At 45.9% G+C, this 14,877-nt stretch overlaps 1 protein-coding gene across 1 annotated transcript in view; it reads left to right on the top strand.

The window, feature by feature from the left end:
* LOC144505117 (A disintegrin and metalloproteinase with thrombospondin motifs 2-like) overlaps positions 1-4,639 on the top strand; it is a 229,554-nt gene extending 224,915 nt beyond the window's left edge. Inside the window, exon 22 of the mRNA XM_078231003.1 lies at positions 1,746-4,639. Within this exon, the coding sequence (XP_078087129.1) occupies positions 1,746-2,200 (455 nt within the window). The 3' untranslated portion in view covers positions 2,201-4,639. The remainder of the gene's footprint in view (positions 1-1,745) is intronic.
* The last annotated feature ends 10,238 nt before the right edge of the window (positions 4,640-14,877 follow it).

The following is a 14,877-nucleotide window of genomic DNA, read 5'->3' as shown; positions in this document are numbered from 1 at the left end:
AGTTTGGGAGGGAAACCGTGAAAAGCACTTTGACCATATCATTGTCATGTGATCACATAACCAGCTTTTGTTGTGAGTATTTCAGTGGAAGTTTTAGGATGTGTGATAAACCTGATAAACAAGGAGAACCGATGAGCCACGACTATTGCACTGAAAGTGTTATATGTGACATAATTGGTGTTTGTACAGATGTGCTCCATTGTTAATTCTGTTACTATATAGTCAGAAAGATTTAAATAGATTAACCATGTTTGGTGGCTACAGACAGTGCAATATTGTACTCAGTAATGTGCACTACATCTGTGAGCACTTTGGTTTATCAGGGATAATTTATTGATACTTAGTAAACATTTGATATAACTGTGAGGATGTACCATTTCACTTTCCATAATTCACTTCTCGATTTTTTTTTGTTAGATTGGTGACAGTGTTTACCAAGTTAACTGTGATCTTGTACGTTCAGATGCATTTTCTTACCAATGAAGATCTGGGGACTTGTGTTCCTCCAGTTTGTCATTAGTTTCTGCAAATAAATGAAAACCTATGTCAAGAAATAAAGCATTGTCTATTTTTCAATTTTTTTTCGTAACCCATAGAAAGACAGTCACCTGGAAATTCCAGTATTTTTACCCTTCTTCTATTTTTGATTTTCTATGTTGAACGAGCTGCGTTTTATGCAACCTTGAATATGAAGTTCAGTGGGGCTTGTTAAATAAACGTCCCAGTGGTACCATTTACAGAGCTAATTTCTGGCCATTACACAACAAAAGATCCTAACACAAACGCTGGATTTTAAAGGCATTTTTCTAAGCAAATGGCTATTATGTTCGGTTTGGCCTCTGAGGAAACAAAATATTTGAGAATAAAGCCTGCAATTTCGCTTTGTACAAACTAGGAGAAATGGGTGTAAAAAGCCAGGGGGAAAAAGAATCCACCTCAAAGAAACTATGATACCACGACTGACTCAAGCAGCTTAAGAAGCTGCAAGCAAAGGATTGCAGCCTGTTTCATTTTATCTGGAGAGAAGATCAAGTCCCAAGTGAATTCAGTATTTCAAAACAAGTGTATTTTACAAATTACAAAACAATTTATTTGGTAAAGATGCAAGCAAAGCCAACAAATCAGCTCTGATATCCGTTTGCAAAAGATTAACATACATTAAACCAGTTATAATATGGATAGCCAGAAAACATGGGCGGTTAAGTGGTTAGCACTGCTGACTCGCATTGCCAGGTACCTGGGTCCACTTCCGGCCTCAGGTGACTGTGTGGAGTTTGCACATTCTCCCCGTGCCTGTGTGGGTTTCCTCCGGGTGCTCCGGTTTCCTCCCACACACCAAAGATGTGCGGGTTAGGTGGATTGGCCTCAATGCTAAATTGCCCCTTAGTGTCAGGGGGATTAGCGGGGTAAATACGTGGGATTACGGGGATAGGGCCTGGCTGGGATTATTGTCAGTGCAGGCACAATGGGCCGAATGGCCTCCTTCTGCACTGCAGGGATTCTATGATGCTTCTATTTTATGATGCTTCTAATATAGATAGCCAGAAAAGCATTGAATTCACTTTCCTTTTCAATGTAATTCATTTACCTGACTATTAAAATAGCTAACTCTTTTTAAAAAAAACAATAAACCAACTATATCAGGGAGCAGCTGTTGCACGAATCAGCTACAAAAAAAACCTGTTAAATGATGACAGTGTATCCTTCACCGGTCTAATTTTCTTTTCATCTTAATATCTTCGCAGAAGCAATTTGTCATGGGGACAAGTCAATCTTCTGCCGTATGGAGGTACTTGCCAGGTATTGCTCTATTCCTGGCTACAACAAGCTCTGTTGCAAGTATTGCAATTCACTGTCTCAGCAGTTTGCAAACAAGACCAATGACTCTGAATCCTCGAAGCATGTTAAACCGACCACGCCACCTGAGACCACAAAGAAGCCAAAGGTTGTTACCTCTCCCCCAGTAAACGGAACAAGTGACAGCGCCGAGAAAAACGCAGTTGGGCAGACGGACAAGGGGGAAAATGGGAACAGTAAAAAACCCCAGCAAAAATTTACAATTCCGAGCCGGCCAAATATAGTGAGCAACCACAGACTCCAGTATCTGCTCGACCTGAAGAGGAAAGAAATGCTGAACAATTCCTTGGACAAAAGAGTTTCATCTGTAAAGGACAACCGTCTACCTCATGCAGAGATATGAGTGTGGATCAATGGAGAACAAGTGTGCTTCACTCTCGATACGACAGAAACGGGACTGGAAATGAACAGCAGAAATTTATTTTAGCAGTGTTAACACAGTTATAATGCAAACACTTCTAACTCTAGTAACCTACCTTATAAAAAAAAAACTCAGCATGAAGCATTTGTCTCACAGCTTTGCCAGGCATCTCTCAGGTGCACACACACACACACACATATGCACTCGCACATGCACACACACATGTGTACACATGCACTCGCACATGCACACACACACGGGCGTGCGCATCTTGATAGCGAGTGGTTTGGTTTTAGCAGGCGAGGATTCCCTCGACTGACTTCCTCCTAGTGGCCCTATGCTGCACTATATTGCACTTAACATAATATTTTGCACCAACATTTATTTCTTTCTAAATCGCAGTAAATCTTCTGGAAGAGTGGTGCTGAACATTCCCATTATACCTATGTACTGTACTAGTGGCACATAAGATTCATTCCTCTTCGGACCATCGTCTCCTCAGGTTCTCGTTCAGCTCCTGCCTGTGAGATTGTGTAAAAAAAGCAAGAAGGTTATTTGTGGTGTTGCATACGGATAAACATTGCCAGCATGTTATGTAGGGTTTGCTTTCGATGCTGCATTCTTTAGAGTTTCTTAAATTCCAGAATACATGGTGCTGAATTTCCTCTAGATATTCCTCAACCTGAAGCAGTTGTAGGTCGAGTAAAATATGCAACAAAAAAAAAATTCTTAACGTTTACACATGGATAGAACCACAGAGTAATTAATTTGCACTATTTTCTACAAAATAACATTATTACAAGCCTAAATCCAAAGACCATTCCTATAATCTTTAAGGGACTAAAGGAATTCCTGTAGCAACCTATAGATAGCATCTCATATGAAAGATGGTGGCTGGTAGGCATACCCATTGTGATTGTGCTAATTAATGTGTTTTATATAATGTATAAGTGGAGAGATCAGCCATGATCTGATTGAATGGCGGAGCAGGCTCAAAAGGCTAAATTTGCCTACTCCTGTTCCTAATTCCTATGTTGCTATTGTTAAAACTTCAAATTGGAAACTGCCCAGAAACATCCTCACCGGCAGATTTACACTGCCATCACGTTTGGCTCACAGAGGGGTAACCACTTAAGTTATTTTAACTTTCTGAAAGGAAACTCAACTTCAGTGTTTAATTTGTTAGTCTCATTACAGTATTCTTTTGGTGTCTTTTATAAATGGCAGTGGATACTTAACAGCACATTGGCTGCGCTCAAGAACAATTTTCTCACATGTTTAGGTCACTTCCTTAGGTCACCCAGTTAGCTGCCGTACCTTCCATAATGTAAAAGTCATGTAAAATCTGCCCTAGACACCTTAGTGATGTTCCCACTTCATGTCAGTACAGAGCAATAGGTTTCATCAAAAAAAAATAGCGATTATAGTATGAGGAAAAGGAAAATCATGTAATCACCGACTCCTCATTCCTGTGTTATTTGAATGATGATGTTACGTGTAGGTCTAAAGGAATTGTAGTCACTTGGTACTACGTTTAAATTTCAGGCTTACAAAAATAAATGTTATAGCAGAAGTAAAAATGGTGACCAGAGATCAGCCAACACCTGAAAAGAGAAAGCTAAGCTCATAAACCAAATTTCCCAGGAACCTTGCCTGCTCCATTGGGAAATCAAGGTCAGAGATTTTATAATAAGGTCGTGCTGACCAAGGATCTCGGAAAATTTGGACCAGTGATTTGGATACATCAGGACATGAGTCCTGCTTGAAGCATAAACCTGTTTTTACCTATCGGACACCGATTGATTTGTGCATTTACAGCCGTGATAGACATGTGCCAAACATAGGCTGAAGTGCTTCCTCTGCACTTTCAGAATGGCATGAACTTCAGATCACCTCAGCAAAACAGAAATTCCTCACAATTCCATGTCAAATTACAGACACCATCCAACACTGAAAGCAACCCCGTATCATTTACCCATTAAAATTCATTGCTCTAACAAAGCGATGTTCTCAGTTTTACAAAATACTCATTCTGACTAGTTTACAGATTACATATTTTGTGGTATTTTTCTTAACCCAAGGCTAGATTTGTTATTCCCAATTGAGGAGGGGTGTGACAAAATGTATGCTTCACTTTATTCAGTTATTTTGTTACATATTGAATGCTGACATTCTACTTTGAAATGTAAAAGTGGTTTATGAGTTGTGATCCAATGCTTTAATCATGCTTTGTGGCATATGTTATTTTCCATCGTTAAGTAATAGCTCTACTGGCCTTATTCCTGTATGTATGGATTACATCACCTGCACCAATTACACTTGCAATTACTACAGCAGCTCCATTGAAGAGTCTCTTTTGTACATTATTTGTATATAAGAGTTAGAACCTTTATTTTTAATATTTATTAAACTTGGAACATTTGTGGCATTTTGCTCCTTTTGTCTGAGCTGTAGCTGATTTGTGAATGTTCCTACTCAGTGTTACAGTGCCAGTAATGTTACTGCAATTTATTTGGTACTTCATTTCAGACAACGTCTTGTTTACCAGAGTGTGTCGGGATTGAAGAACGTGCAGCAAGTGGTGTGTGACCGATGAAAATTGTGCAGGTCAGTACCAGAAATAGTTCCTTTCAAATAAATGCAGCTGGTCTGCTACAGGATGTTTAGTATAAATCACGCTGTTTATCCATTTTCAACAGTGAGATGAGGAAGGGTCATCAGAAAAGTCAACAACTAACTGATGGACTTTAATTTGGTGAGTAAATGGGGTGTAGTCTCCTGTGATTGGTGGGGTGAATTTTCCTAGGTGAGTTGAGGTGGGATCAAGGCCGGCAAAATTGCATTGCTGTGCGGTAATGCAGGCTTTCAGCCGGGGTCCTGCCTCCCAACCCTTTCGGTGGAGGAGCCAGACAGTTGGTCGCAGCGTTGGCAGCTCATTAACCCGACGTGCAAAGGAGTGAGCGGCGAGCTTGTTAAAGTGCAAGACTGGGGTTTTGAAGGGGACGCATGGGATTACTCAGGGCCACAAGTATGTCTGTGAAAAGGAGGCCGCATCAGAGTGAGGAGACAGTCACAGAGGCTGGACCAATTCCTACCCATTGATTAAAATAGGGGTGGAGAAAACTGCACCTCATGCAGAGGCATCGAGTGGCCATTATGTGAGCAGCGGTCACAGATTTAATGTGCAGGATTAGGGCAATTGAAGGACGGGGGTACACCTGCAGGGGTTCACAGCTCTTGGCGAGAGGGAGTGGCAGGGGCAGGGGGTGTTGGCTGATCCAAGCACTGCAGCTGCTGACAGGTAATCCATCTCTAATCCATCAGTTACAGAGCTTGCAATGAGCAGTGATGAGGAGCTGCTGCCACAATACCTTCAGCTCCTTGGTACTGAAAGACACAGAGGTGATAGAACAAAGAACAAAGAACAAAGAACAATACAGCACAGGAACAGGCCCTTCGGCCCTCCAAGCCCGCGCCGCTCCCCGGTCCAGGATTGAATCCTGAATCCAGGATCCCCGCCCAATTTTCCAGCCTATCTACATACCAATATCCTATCCACCGAGCTGTCCCTCACAGCTACGATGCTTTGTTCATTACAACCTATTAACTTACCCCCACCCCCCCATTCCAGACCATGTGATCTCCAGGGAGAGGCGAAAACCCAGAGTGAAAAACCCCAGGGCCAATATGGGGAAAAAAAAAATCTGGGAAATTCCTCTCCGACCCCCTGAGGCGATCGAAACGAGTCCAGGAGATCACAATGGCCCCGATCGGAAAATGCTTCCCAACCCTAGTCATTTCCACTTCCACGAACACCATATGAATTCCCTGCCCCCGAGACAGGTTCCCAACTATCCGCAGTCTCACTCTGTACTGGCACCAGCAAGATGATTGTAGAATGAAGCCTTGAAACGAGAAACCAGGAACAATTAGCCCGCGCCGCTCCCTGGTCCAAACTAGACCACTCTTTTGTATCCCTCCATTCCCACTCCGTTCATATAGCTGTCTAGATAAGTCTTAAACGTTCCCAGTGTGTCCGCCTCCACCACCTTGCCCGGCAACACATTCCAGGCCCCCACGACCCTCTGTGTGAAATATGTCCTTCTGATATCTGTGTTAAACCTCCCCCCCTTCACCTTGAACCTATGACCCCTCGTGAACGTCACCACCGACCCGGGGAAAAGCTTCCCACCGTTCACCCTATCTATGCCTTTCATAATTTTATACACCTCTATTAAGTCTCCCCTCATCCTCCGTCTTTCCAAGGAGAACAATCCCAGTTTCCCCAATCTCTCCTCATAACCAAGCCCCTCCATACCAGGCAACATCCTGGTAAACCTCCTCTGTACTCTCTCCAAAGCCTCCACGTCCTTCTGGTAGTGTGGCGACCAGAACTGGACGCAGTATTCCAAATGCGGCCGAACCAACGTTCTATACATCTGCAACATCAGACCCCAACTTTTATACTCTATGCCCCGTCCTATAAAGGCAAGCATGCCATATGCCTTCTTCACCACCTTCTCCACCTGTGACGTCACCTTCAAAGATCTATGGACTTGCACACCCAGGTCCCTCTGCGTCTCTACACCCTTTATGGCTCTTCCATTTATCGTGTAGCTCCTCCCTACATTATTCCCACCAAAATGCATCACTTCGCATTTATCAGGATTGAACTCCATCTGCCATTTCCTTGCCCAAATTTCCAGCCTATCTATATCCTTCTGTAGCCTCTGACAATGTTCCTCACTATCTGCAAGTCCTGCCAGTTTTGTGTCGTCCGCAAACTTACTGATCACCCCAGTTACTCCTTCTTCCAGATCATTTATATAAATCACAAACAGCAGAGGTCCCAATACAGAGCCCTGCGGAACACCACTAGTCACAGGCCTCCAGCCGGAAAAAGACCCTTCCACTACCACCCTCTGTCTTCTATGACCAAGCCAGTTCTCCACCCATCTAGCCACCTCCCCCTTTATCCCATGGGATCCAACCTTTTTCACTAGCCTACCATGAGGGACTTTGTCAAATGCTTTACTAAAATCCATATAGACAACATCCACGGCCCTTCCTTCGTCAACCATTTTGGTCACTTCTTCAAAAAACACCACCAGGTTCGTGAGGCATGACCTCCCCCTCACAAAACCATGTTGACTATCGTTAATGAGTTTATTCCTTTCTAAATGCGCATACATCCTATCTTTAAGAATCTTCTCCAACAACTTCCCCACCACGGACGTCAAGCTCACCGGCCTATAATTACCCGGGTTATCCTTCCTACCCTTCTTAAATAACGGGACCACATTGGCTATCCTCCAATCCTCTGGGACCTCACCTGTGTCCAGTGACGAGACAAAGATTTGCGTCAGAGGCCCAACGATTTCACCTCTCGTCTCCCTGAGCAGCCTTGGATAGATTCCATCAGGCCCTGGGGATTTGTCAGTCTTTATATTCTCTAACAAACCTAACACTTCCTCCTTTGTAATGGAGATTTTCTCCAACGGTTCAACACTCCCCTCCGAGACACTCCCAGTCAACACATCCCTCTCCTTAGTGAATACCGACGCAAAGTATTCATTTAGGATCTCCCCTACTTCTTTGGGCTCCAAGCATAAGTCCCCACTTTTGTCCCTGAGAGGTCCGATTTTTTCCCTTACAACCCTTTTGTTCCTAACGTATGAATAAAATGCCTTGGGATTCTCCTTAATCCTGTCTGCCAAGAACATTTCGTGACCCCTTTTTGCTCTTCTAATTCCCCGTTTGAGTATTTTCCTACTTTCATTATACTCCTCCAGAGCTCCCTCCGTTTTTAGCTGCTTGGACCTAACATACGCCTCTCTTTTCCTTTTGACCAGTCCCTCAATTTCCCTGGTTATCCACGGTTCTCTAATCCTACCCTTCCTATCCTTCTTTTTTACAGGCACATGCTTGTCCTGTAGCCCTAACAACCGTTCCTTAAAAGACTGCCACATACCAGATGTGGATTTACCCTCAAACAGCCTCTCCCAATCAAGAGCTGCCAATTTCTGCCTGATCCCAATAAAGTTAGCCTTCCCCCAATCCAACACCTTACCCTTGGGACACCACTCATCCTTTTCCATCACTATCCTAAAGCTAACAGAATTGTGGTCACTATTTGCCACATGTTCCCCGACCAAAACTTTGAAGACCTGACCGGGCTCATTCCCCAGCACCAGGTCCAGTATAGCCCCCTCTCTAGTTGGGCTGTCCACATATTGTTCCAACGAACCCTCCTGTACACATTTTACAAATGCCTCACCATCCAGAGTCCCTGCCCTCAGCGATTTCCAGTCTATACCAGGGAAATTGAAGTCTCCCACTACAACAACCCTATATTTCCTGCACCTATCCAGTATCTCCTGACATATCCATTCTTCCACTTCCCTTGGGCTGTTGGGGGGCCTGTAGTACACCCCCAACATAGTGACTGCGCCTTTCCTGTTTCTAAGCTCCACCCAGAGTGACTCGCTACACGACTCCTCCGAATTGTCCTCCCTCTGCACCGCTGTAATATGCTCTCCAACCAATACCGCTACTCCCACACCTCTTTTGGCCCCTCCTCTGTCTCGCCTAAAACACTTGTACCCTGGAATATTCAGCTGCCAGTCCTGTCCCTCTTTCAACCAAGTCTCCGTCACCGCAACCACATCCAAATTCCTCGTGCGCATTAAGGCCCCAAGTTCGTCTGTTTTACCTGCTACGCTCCTTGCATTGAAGTATAAGCACTCCAGACCCCCAGGCTCAGTGAGGTCGTCCTCCCCCAGAGTGCTCTTCTTCTTTGCCAGCCTTGTCCCAGCCCCAAGCTCGTCCCCAGCCACCACACTTATAGACCTAATAGTTTGATCCCCACCCCCCTGCCATACTAGTTTAAATCCCCCCGAACTGCACTAGCAAAGCTCCCAGCCAGGATATTTGTGCCCTTCCAACTTAGTTGTGACCCCTCCCTCTTGTACAGGTGCCATCCTCTCCTGAAAACCTCCCATTGGTCTATGAAAATAAAGCCCTCCCTCCTGGACCAGTCCTTTAGCCAGGCATTCATTTGAACCAACTCCCTATTCTTATCCTCAGTGGCACGAGGCATTGGGAGCAGCCCAGAGATGGCCACCCTAGTGACCCTACTTTTTAACCTATTTCCCAACTCCCTGAATTGCTCCCTTAGGACCCCTCTACTCTTCCTATCTACGTCATTTCCACCAATGTGTATAATGACATCCGTTTCTTTATCTTCCCCTTTTAAAATGCCTCCTATCCGCTCGGAGACATCCGTGACCCCAGCACCAGGTAGGCAGACTACCATCCTGGAGTCCCGTTCGCCCCCACAGAATCGCCTGTCTGTCCCTCTAACTGACGCATCCCCCACCACTATCGCTCTCCTAACCCCTCTCTTCCCTTTCCGGGCCACAGAGCCTGACTGTGTGCCAGTGACCTGGTCACTGTGTCTTACCCCTGGAGAGGCACACTCCTCCACACTATCTAAAACAATGTACCTGTTTTGGAGTGGGACAACCACAGGTGACCCTTCTTCTAACTGTCCACTCCCCTCCCCTCTCACACCTGTCACCAAGCCCTTCCTATTTTGAGACACCTCTGGAGACCTCCCTTGTACTTTACCCTTCTGCCCTTTACTCCTCCTAACTGTGACCCACGTGTCCTTCTCCCGATGCCCCGGTGTAACTAGTTGCCTATAACTGCTGTCAATTTTTCTCCCATTTTCCCTGACTAGGCTAAGGTCAGCGATCTGCAGCTCCAGTTCCCTAACACGGTCTCTCAAGAGCTGCAGTTCCACGCACCTGGCACATATGTGAACCTCTGGGAAGCTCGGTGTTTGCAGAAACTCCCACATCCCACATCGGAAGCACTGAACTGGCCGATCAGTCATACCTGCCCTTATCCTTTATAGGGTTGGGTAAAAAATAACTAGCCTTGCCTTGCCCTTTTAGCCCAAGCCCTGTGAGCCAAAGCCCTTATAATGCACACTCTGCTCCCCACTCACTCCACTGCCCGCTCCCGACGCTGCCCGCTGTATAGTGCAGACGGCTTTTTATGCTCCCGACGAACCCCCCAAGTAACTGCCTTTTGTACTAAGACTCAACCTCCCAGAATCCCCTTCAGCTGACCTCACTTCCTCAATTCAAAACCCTGAAAAAAGCCCGCGAAATATACTAGGAATACCCTTAAATGAATAAATGAATAATTAAATCACTTCTTAGCTTACTCTCAGCACTCCTGCTAAGACTCTCTCCCCCACTCTCACTCCAGTTAAACAAAGAGATCGAACCCCCCAGGTAACTGCCTTTTGTACTAAGACTCAACCTCCCAGAATCCCCTTCAGCTGACCTCACTTCCTCAATTCAAAACCCTGAAAAAAGCCCGCGAAATATACTAGGAATACCCTTAAATGAATAAATGAATAATTAAATCACTTCTTAGCTTACTCTCAGCACTCCTGCTAAGACTCTCTCCCCCACTCTCACTCCAGTTAAACAAAGAGATCGAACCCCCCAGGTAACTGCCTTTTGTACTAAGACTCAACCTCCCAGAATCCCCTTCAGCTGACCTCACTTCCTCAATTCAAAACCCTGAAAAAAGCCCGCGAAATATACTAGGAATACCCTTAAATGAATAAATGAATAATTAAATCACTTCTTAGCTTACTCTCAGCACTCCTGCTAAGACTCTCTCCCCCACTCTCACTCCAGTTAAACAAAGAGGTGATGAACGAGAAGAAGGGAAGGCATGTAGACCGTAAATTCACCATATGGTGTACAACGTGGAATCAGTTTCTGGACATGTTGGAAAAGCGGTGCCACCCGAGGCTGCATCTAGCAAGGTAATTGATGACCTGTGTACCCTCATGGACTTTAGGCCTTGTCAGTCACAAGGGCACACCCTGGTCGTAACCATGACACTGGCCTTGAACTGCTTTGCCTCTTGGTTGATTTGAAAGGCAGCAGTGGATCCACGTAGCATCTTGCAAGTGGCCATCCATCATAGCACCAGACAGGTGACAGATACCCTGGATGAGGGGGCACTGGACCATAAAGAGTTCCAGACTGATGAGACTATGCAGGCGCAGAGGGCCATGGCTTTGCCTCCATGGCGGGATTTCCTCAGGTGCAGCATTTATCAATAGGAAGGGATTCAATTGCCCCAGCTTACGGCTGATGTGCGACCACCACAGTGCTTTCTGCAGGTGTGTGTGTGGGGTTTGCCAGCACCTTTCATGATGCCTCCATCCTGAGGTAATCATAACTACCTGGATGGCTGCTAGGGGACAAAAGGACTATATTTTAAATAAATGAGTGCTGATATCAATCCACAAACCTACAACAGAGGCACAGAGCTGCTGCAACGACTGTCACCTCTGCAACATACAGCAAGCCACCAGACTCCTGAAGATATGGTTCTGATGCTTGGACTGGTCATGGGGATCGTACTGTCCAGTAAACTACATCCAGGGTTTCTCGAATTAAGTTTTTTTAGTTTAGTTTATTTATTAGTGTCACAAGTAGGCTTACATTAACACTGCAATGAAGTTACTGTGAAAATCTCCTAGTCGCCACACTCCGGCCCCTGTTCGGGTACACTGAGGGAGAATTTAGCATGGCCAATGCACCTAACCAGCCAGTCTTTCAGACTGTGGGAGGAAACTGGAGCACCTGGAGGAAACCCACGGAGAACGTGCAAACTCCACGCTGAGACAGTGACCCAAGCTGGGAATTGAAGCTGGGTCCATAGCGCTGTGAAGCAGCAGTGCTAACCACTGTGCCACCGTGACGTCATGCTGCACTCTACATACCATGATAACATGTCCCTCCAGAGCAGTGATAAACATGACAAGGAAGGTGCGTGGAGTGACACACGTCTTTGGAGGAAGAAGTAGTGATGGAGCACCATGATCCTGTGCTTCAAGACCTTCCAAAGATCCAAGTGATGCATCAACTCATTGACCGGTGAGGCAGGGCAGCTTGGACTGCAATACACATGCTCTTCTTGTGAGGGCACCTCACCCTCGACAACATTCGGCTCAGAAACGCACGTCTCTCACTTCCAGGATGTAGGTGATATTAAAATGTGCTCTTTTCCCTCACGCTGCCTGAAAGTGAGGCCTCCAGCCTCACAATGTCCCCGATCACCCACCTTTGCATCACCCACTTCATCATTCTAGTGTTTTAGTGTCTTCTAAACATCAGAGTCACAGAATTCTACGTTCATTCAAAAACCATTTCATTACGTTAAGTTGCAGTCAATAAACACAAGCATAACACAGGTCACCCCAGTGATTCACAAAGACTACTGCCGTGGCACCTTACACTCACGACCCCTCCTAAAGGGTGCTCCCCCCTGTGGCTGAGGCTGAAGTGGAGGTGGGCTGGCTGCTTACTTGTGTCAGCCTAAGGGGCTTGTTGTGCCTGTCGGGGTACCATTGGGGGCACATCGACAGGCTGCCCTCCACCCATGTCGATGCAATGACAGCCTCAGTCACAGGGCCTTGCTGTATAAGTGGTGCCTCAGTCAAAGGGGGAAAGAGGTGCCTCATGATCATAAGAATCATACAATGCATAAGAGGCCCTTCGCCCCATCAAGTCTTCACTGGCACGGGAGAAACACCTGAACTCCCACCTAATCCCATTTACTAGCACTTGGCCCATAGCCGAGTGAGGCCCGCCCTCAAAGTCATCATTGCCTGTCCCAACCTTTTTATGACACACATCTGAGGAAACCACCAGCTGGGGCACAACTAGCAGCCCCTCCGTGCAGCTTCATGCCATCAAAGCCACTAACCAGTGCTACAGGATGTGGCATACGTTCTACGCATGTCAGTGCACTGTTCCTGCATCCACTCAATGTGTTGCAACGTGTGACTCACCATGTGGCTGGCTCCTCCTCTCATGGGATGAACTCATGCCTGAGACATGATGAAGCATATCTCATGAATGGACTCCCCCATTCTCTGCCGATGGCTGCGCACAACCTCTGAGACTTCTGATGTTTGGGCACATATCTCCCTTGCTGTACCAGGGAGACACGCTTTGTGTGTTACACCCAAGACTCTGCGGCAGCCCCCAGCTGAGTCAGGCTGTGTCAATTCTCCATCCTCCAAGGGGCATTGCCCACCGCTGCCACTGCCTTCATCACCACCTCCGGCTCACTTGTAAAGTGTTGCTCACCCTGTGCCCCCCATTCTACACTTGTGTGTAATCTCTCTCTGGTGTTTCCTGGTGGAGGATGTGCTTCTCTGATGTGATGGCAGTACCTTGAATCCTCTTCCAAAGTAGATGCTGACATTACACTGGCATACTGAGGCTGCCCCTTCACAACTGATTGTGCCAGGCAAGGTGAGAATTTGGTTCCAAAAACTCACCTCTGTCAACAGCTGCCATGGGTCATTAAAACAGCTGCAAGGACGTGGAATGAATAGAAGAGGGGACAGTTCCACTCTTGTCACTGAGAGATAGTAGGATCATTTCATCCTGTCCTGAATGGATTAATCTCTCGCCATCGTCGACTTTCTGATGAGCAGCCACCCTGTCAAGGACCTTCTCCTCAATGAATGTCGGAAAAACTAGATGGAGCACTCCGACACTAGATCACTTCAGTAGGGCTGTTTGCACTGTCTTGCTAAACCTCTTGACTTTCCTCACTTCCTCAAATCATCCCCCCCCCCCCCCCCCGACTAGGCTTTTGGTCACCTCACCTTTTGGCTGAGGTTTTGTCCTATTTTATACAGTGAAGAAAGTTATCTCCAATTGCAACGGGATCTTGATCAACTGGGCCAATGGGCTGACGAATGGCAGATGGAGTTTAATTTAGACAAATGCAAGGTGATGCATTTTGGTAGATTGAACCAGGGCAGGACTTACTTAGTTAATGGTAGGGCGTTGGGGAGAGTTACAGAACAAAGAGATCTAGGGGTACATGTTCATAGCTCCTTGAAAGTGGATTCACAGGTGGACAGAGTGGTGAAGAAGGCATTTGGCATGCTTGGTTTCATCGGTCAGAACATTGAATACAGGAGTTGGGATGTCTTGTTGAAGTTGTACAAGACATTGGTAAGGCCACACTTGGAATACTGTGTGCAATTCTGGTCACCCTATTATAGAAAGGATATTATTAAACTAGAAAGAGTGCAGAAAAGATTTACTAGGATGCTACCGGGACTTGATGGATTGAGTTATAAGGAGAGGCTGAATAGACTGGGACTTTTTTCTCTGGAGCGTAGGAGGCTGAGGGGTGATCTTATAGAGGTCTATAAAATAATGAGGGGCACAGATCAGCTAGATAGTCAATATCTTTTTCCAAAGGTAGGGGAGTCTAAAATTAGAGGGCATAGATTTAAAGTGAAGGGGGAGAGACACAAAAGTGTTCAGAGGGGCAATTGTTTCACACAGAGGGTGGTGAGTGTCTGGAACAAGCTGCCAGAGGTAGTAGTAGAGGCGTGTTGTGGGAAAATCACCACATATCGTTTAATTTTGTCTTTTAGTGGGCCTACATCGGTCCCACCTGTTATGATGTTTTCTGGTAATTGCATCGCCCTTCCTGTCATTAGTTCATAAGGGGTTAATCCGGTTGTCCGGTTTGTGGTGGCTCTTAACCTCATTAATATAATAGGTAATACTTCTCTCCATGTTTTTCCTGAC

Source organism: Mustelus asterias, chromosome 16 (assembly GCF_964213995.1).
Source record: "Mustelus asterias chromosome 16, sMusAst1.hap1.1, whole genome shotgun sequence".
Classification (NCBI taxonomy): domain Eukaryota; kingdom Metazoa; phylum Chordata; class Chondrichthyes; order Carcharhiniformes; family Triakidae; genus Mustelus; species Mustelus asterias.
This window is presented reverse-complemented; position numbering and strand designations above follow the sequence as displayed.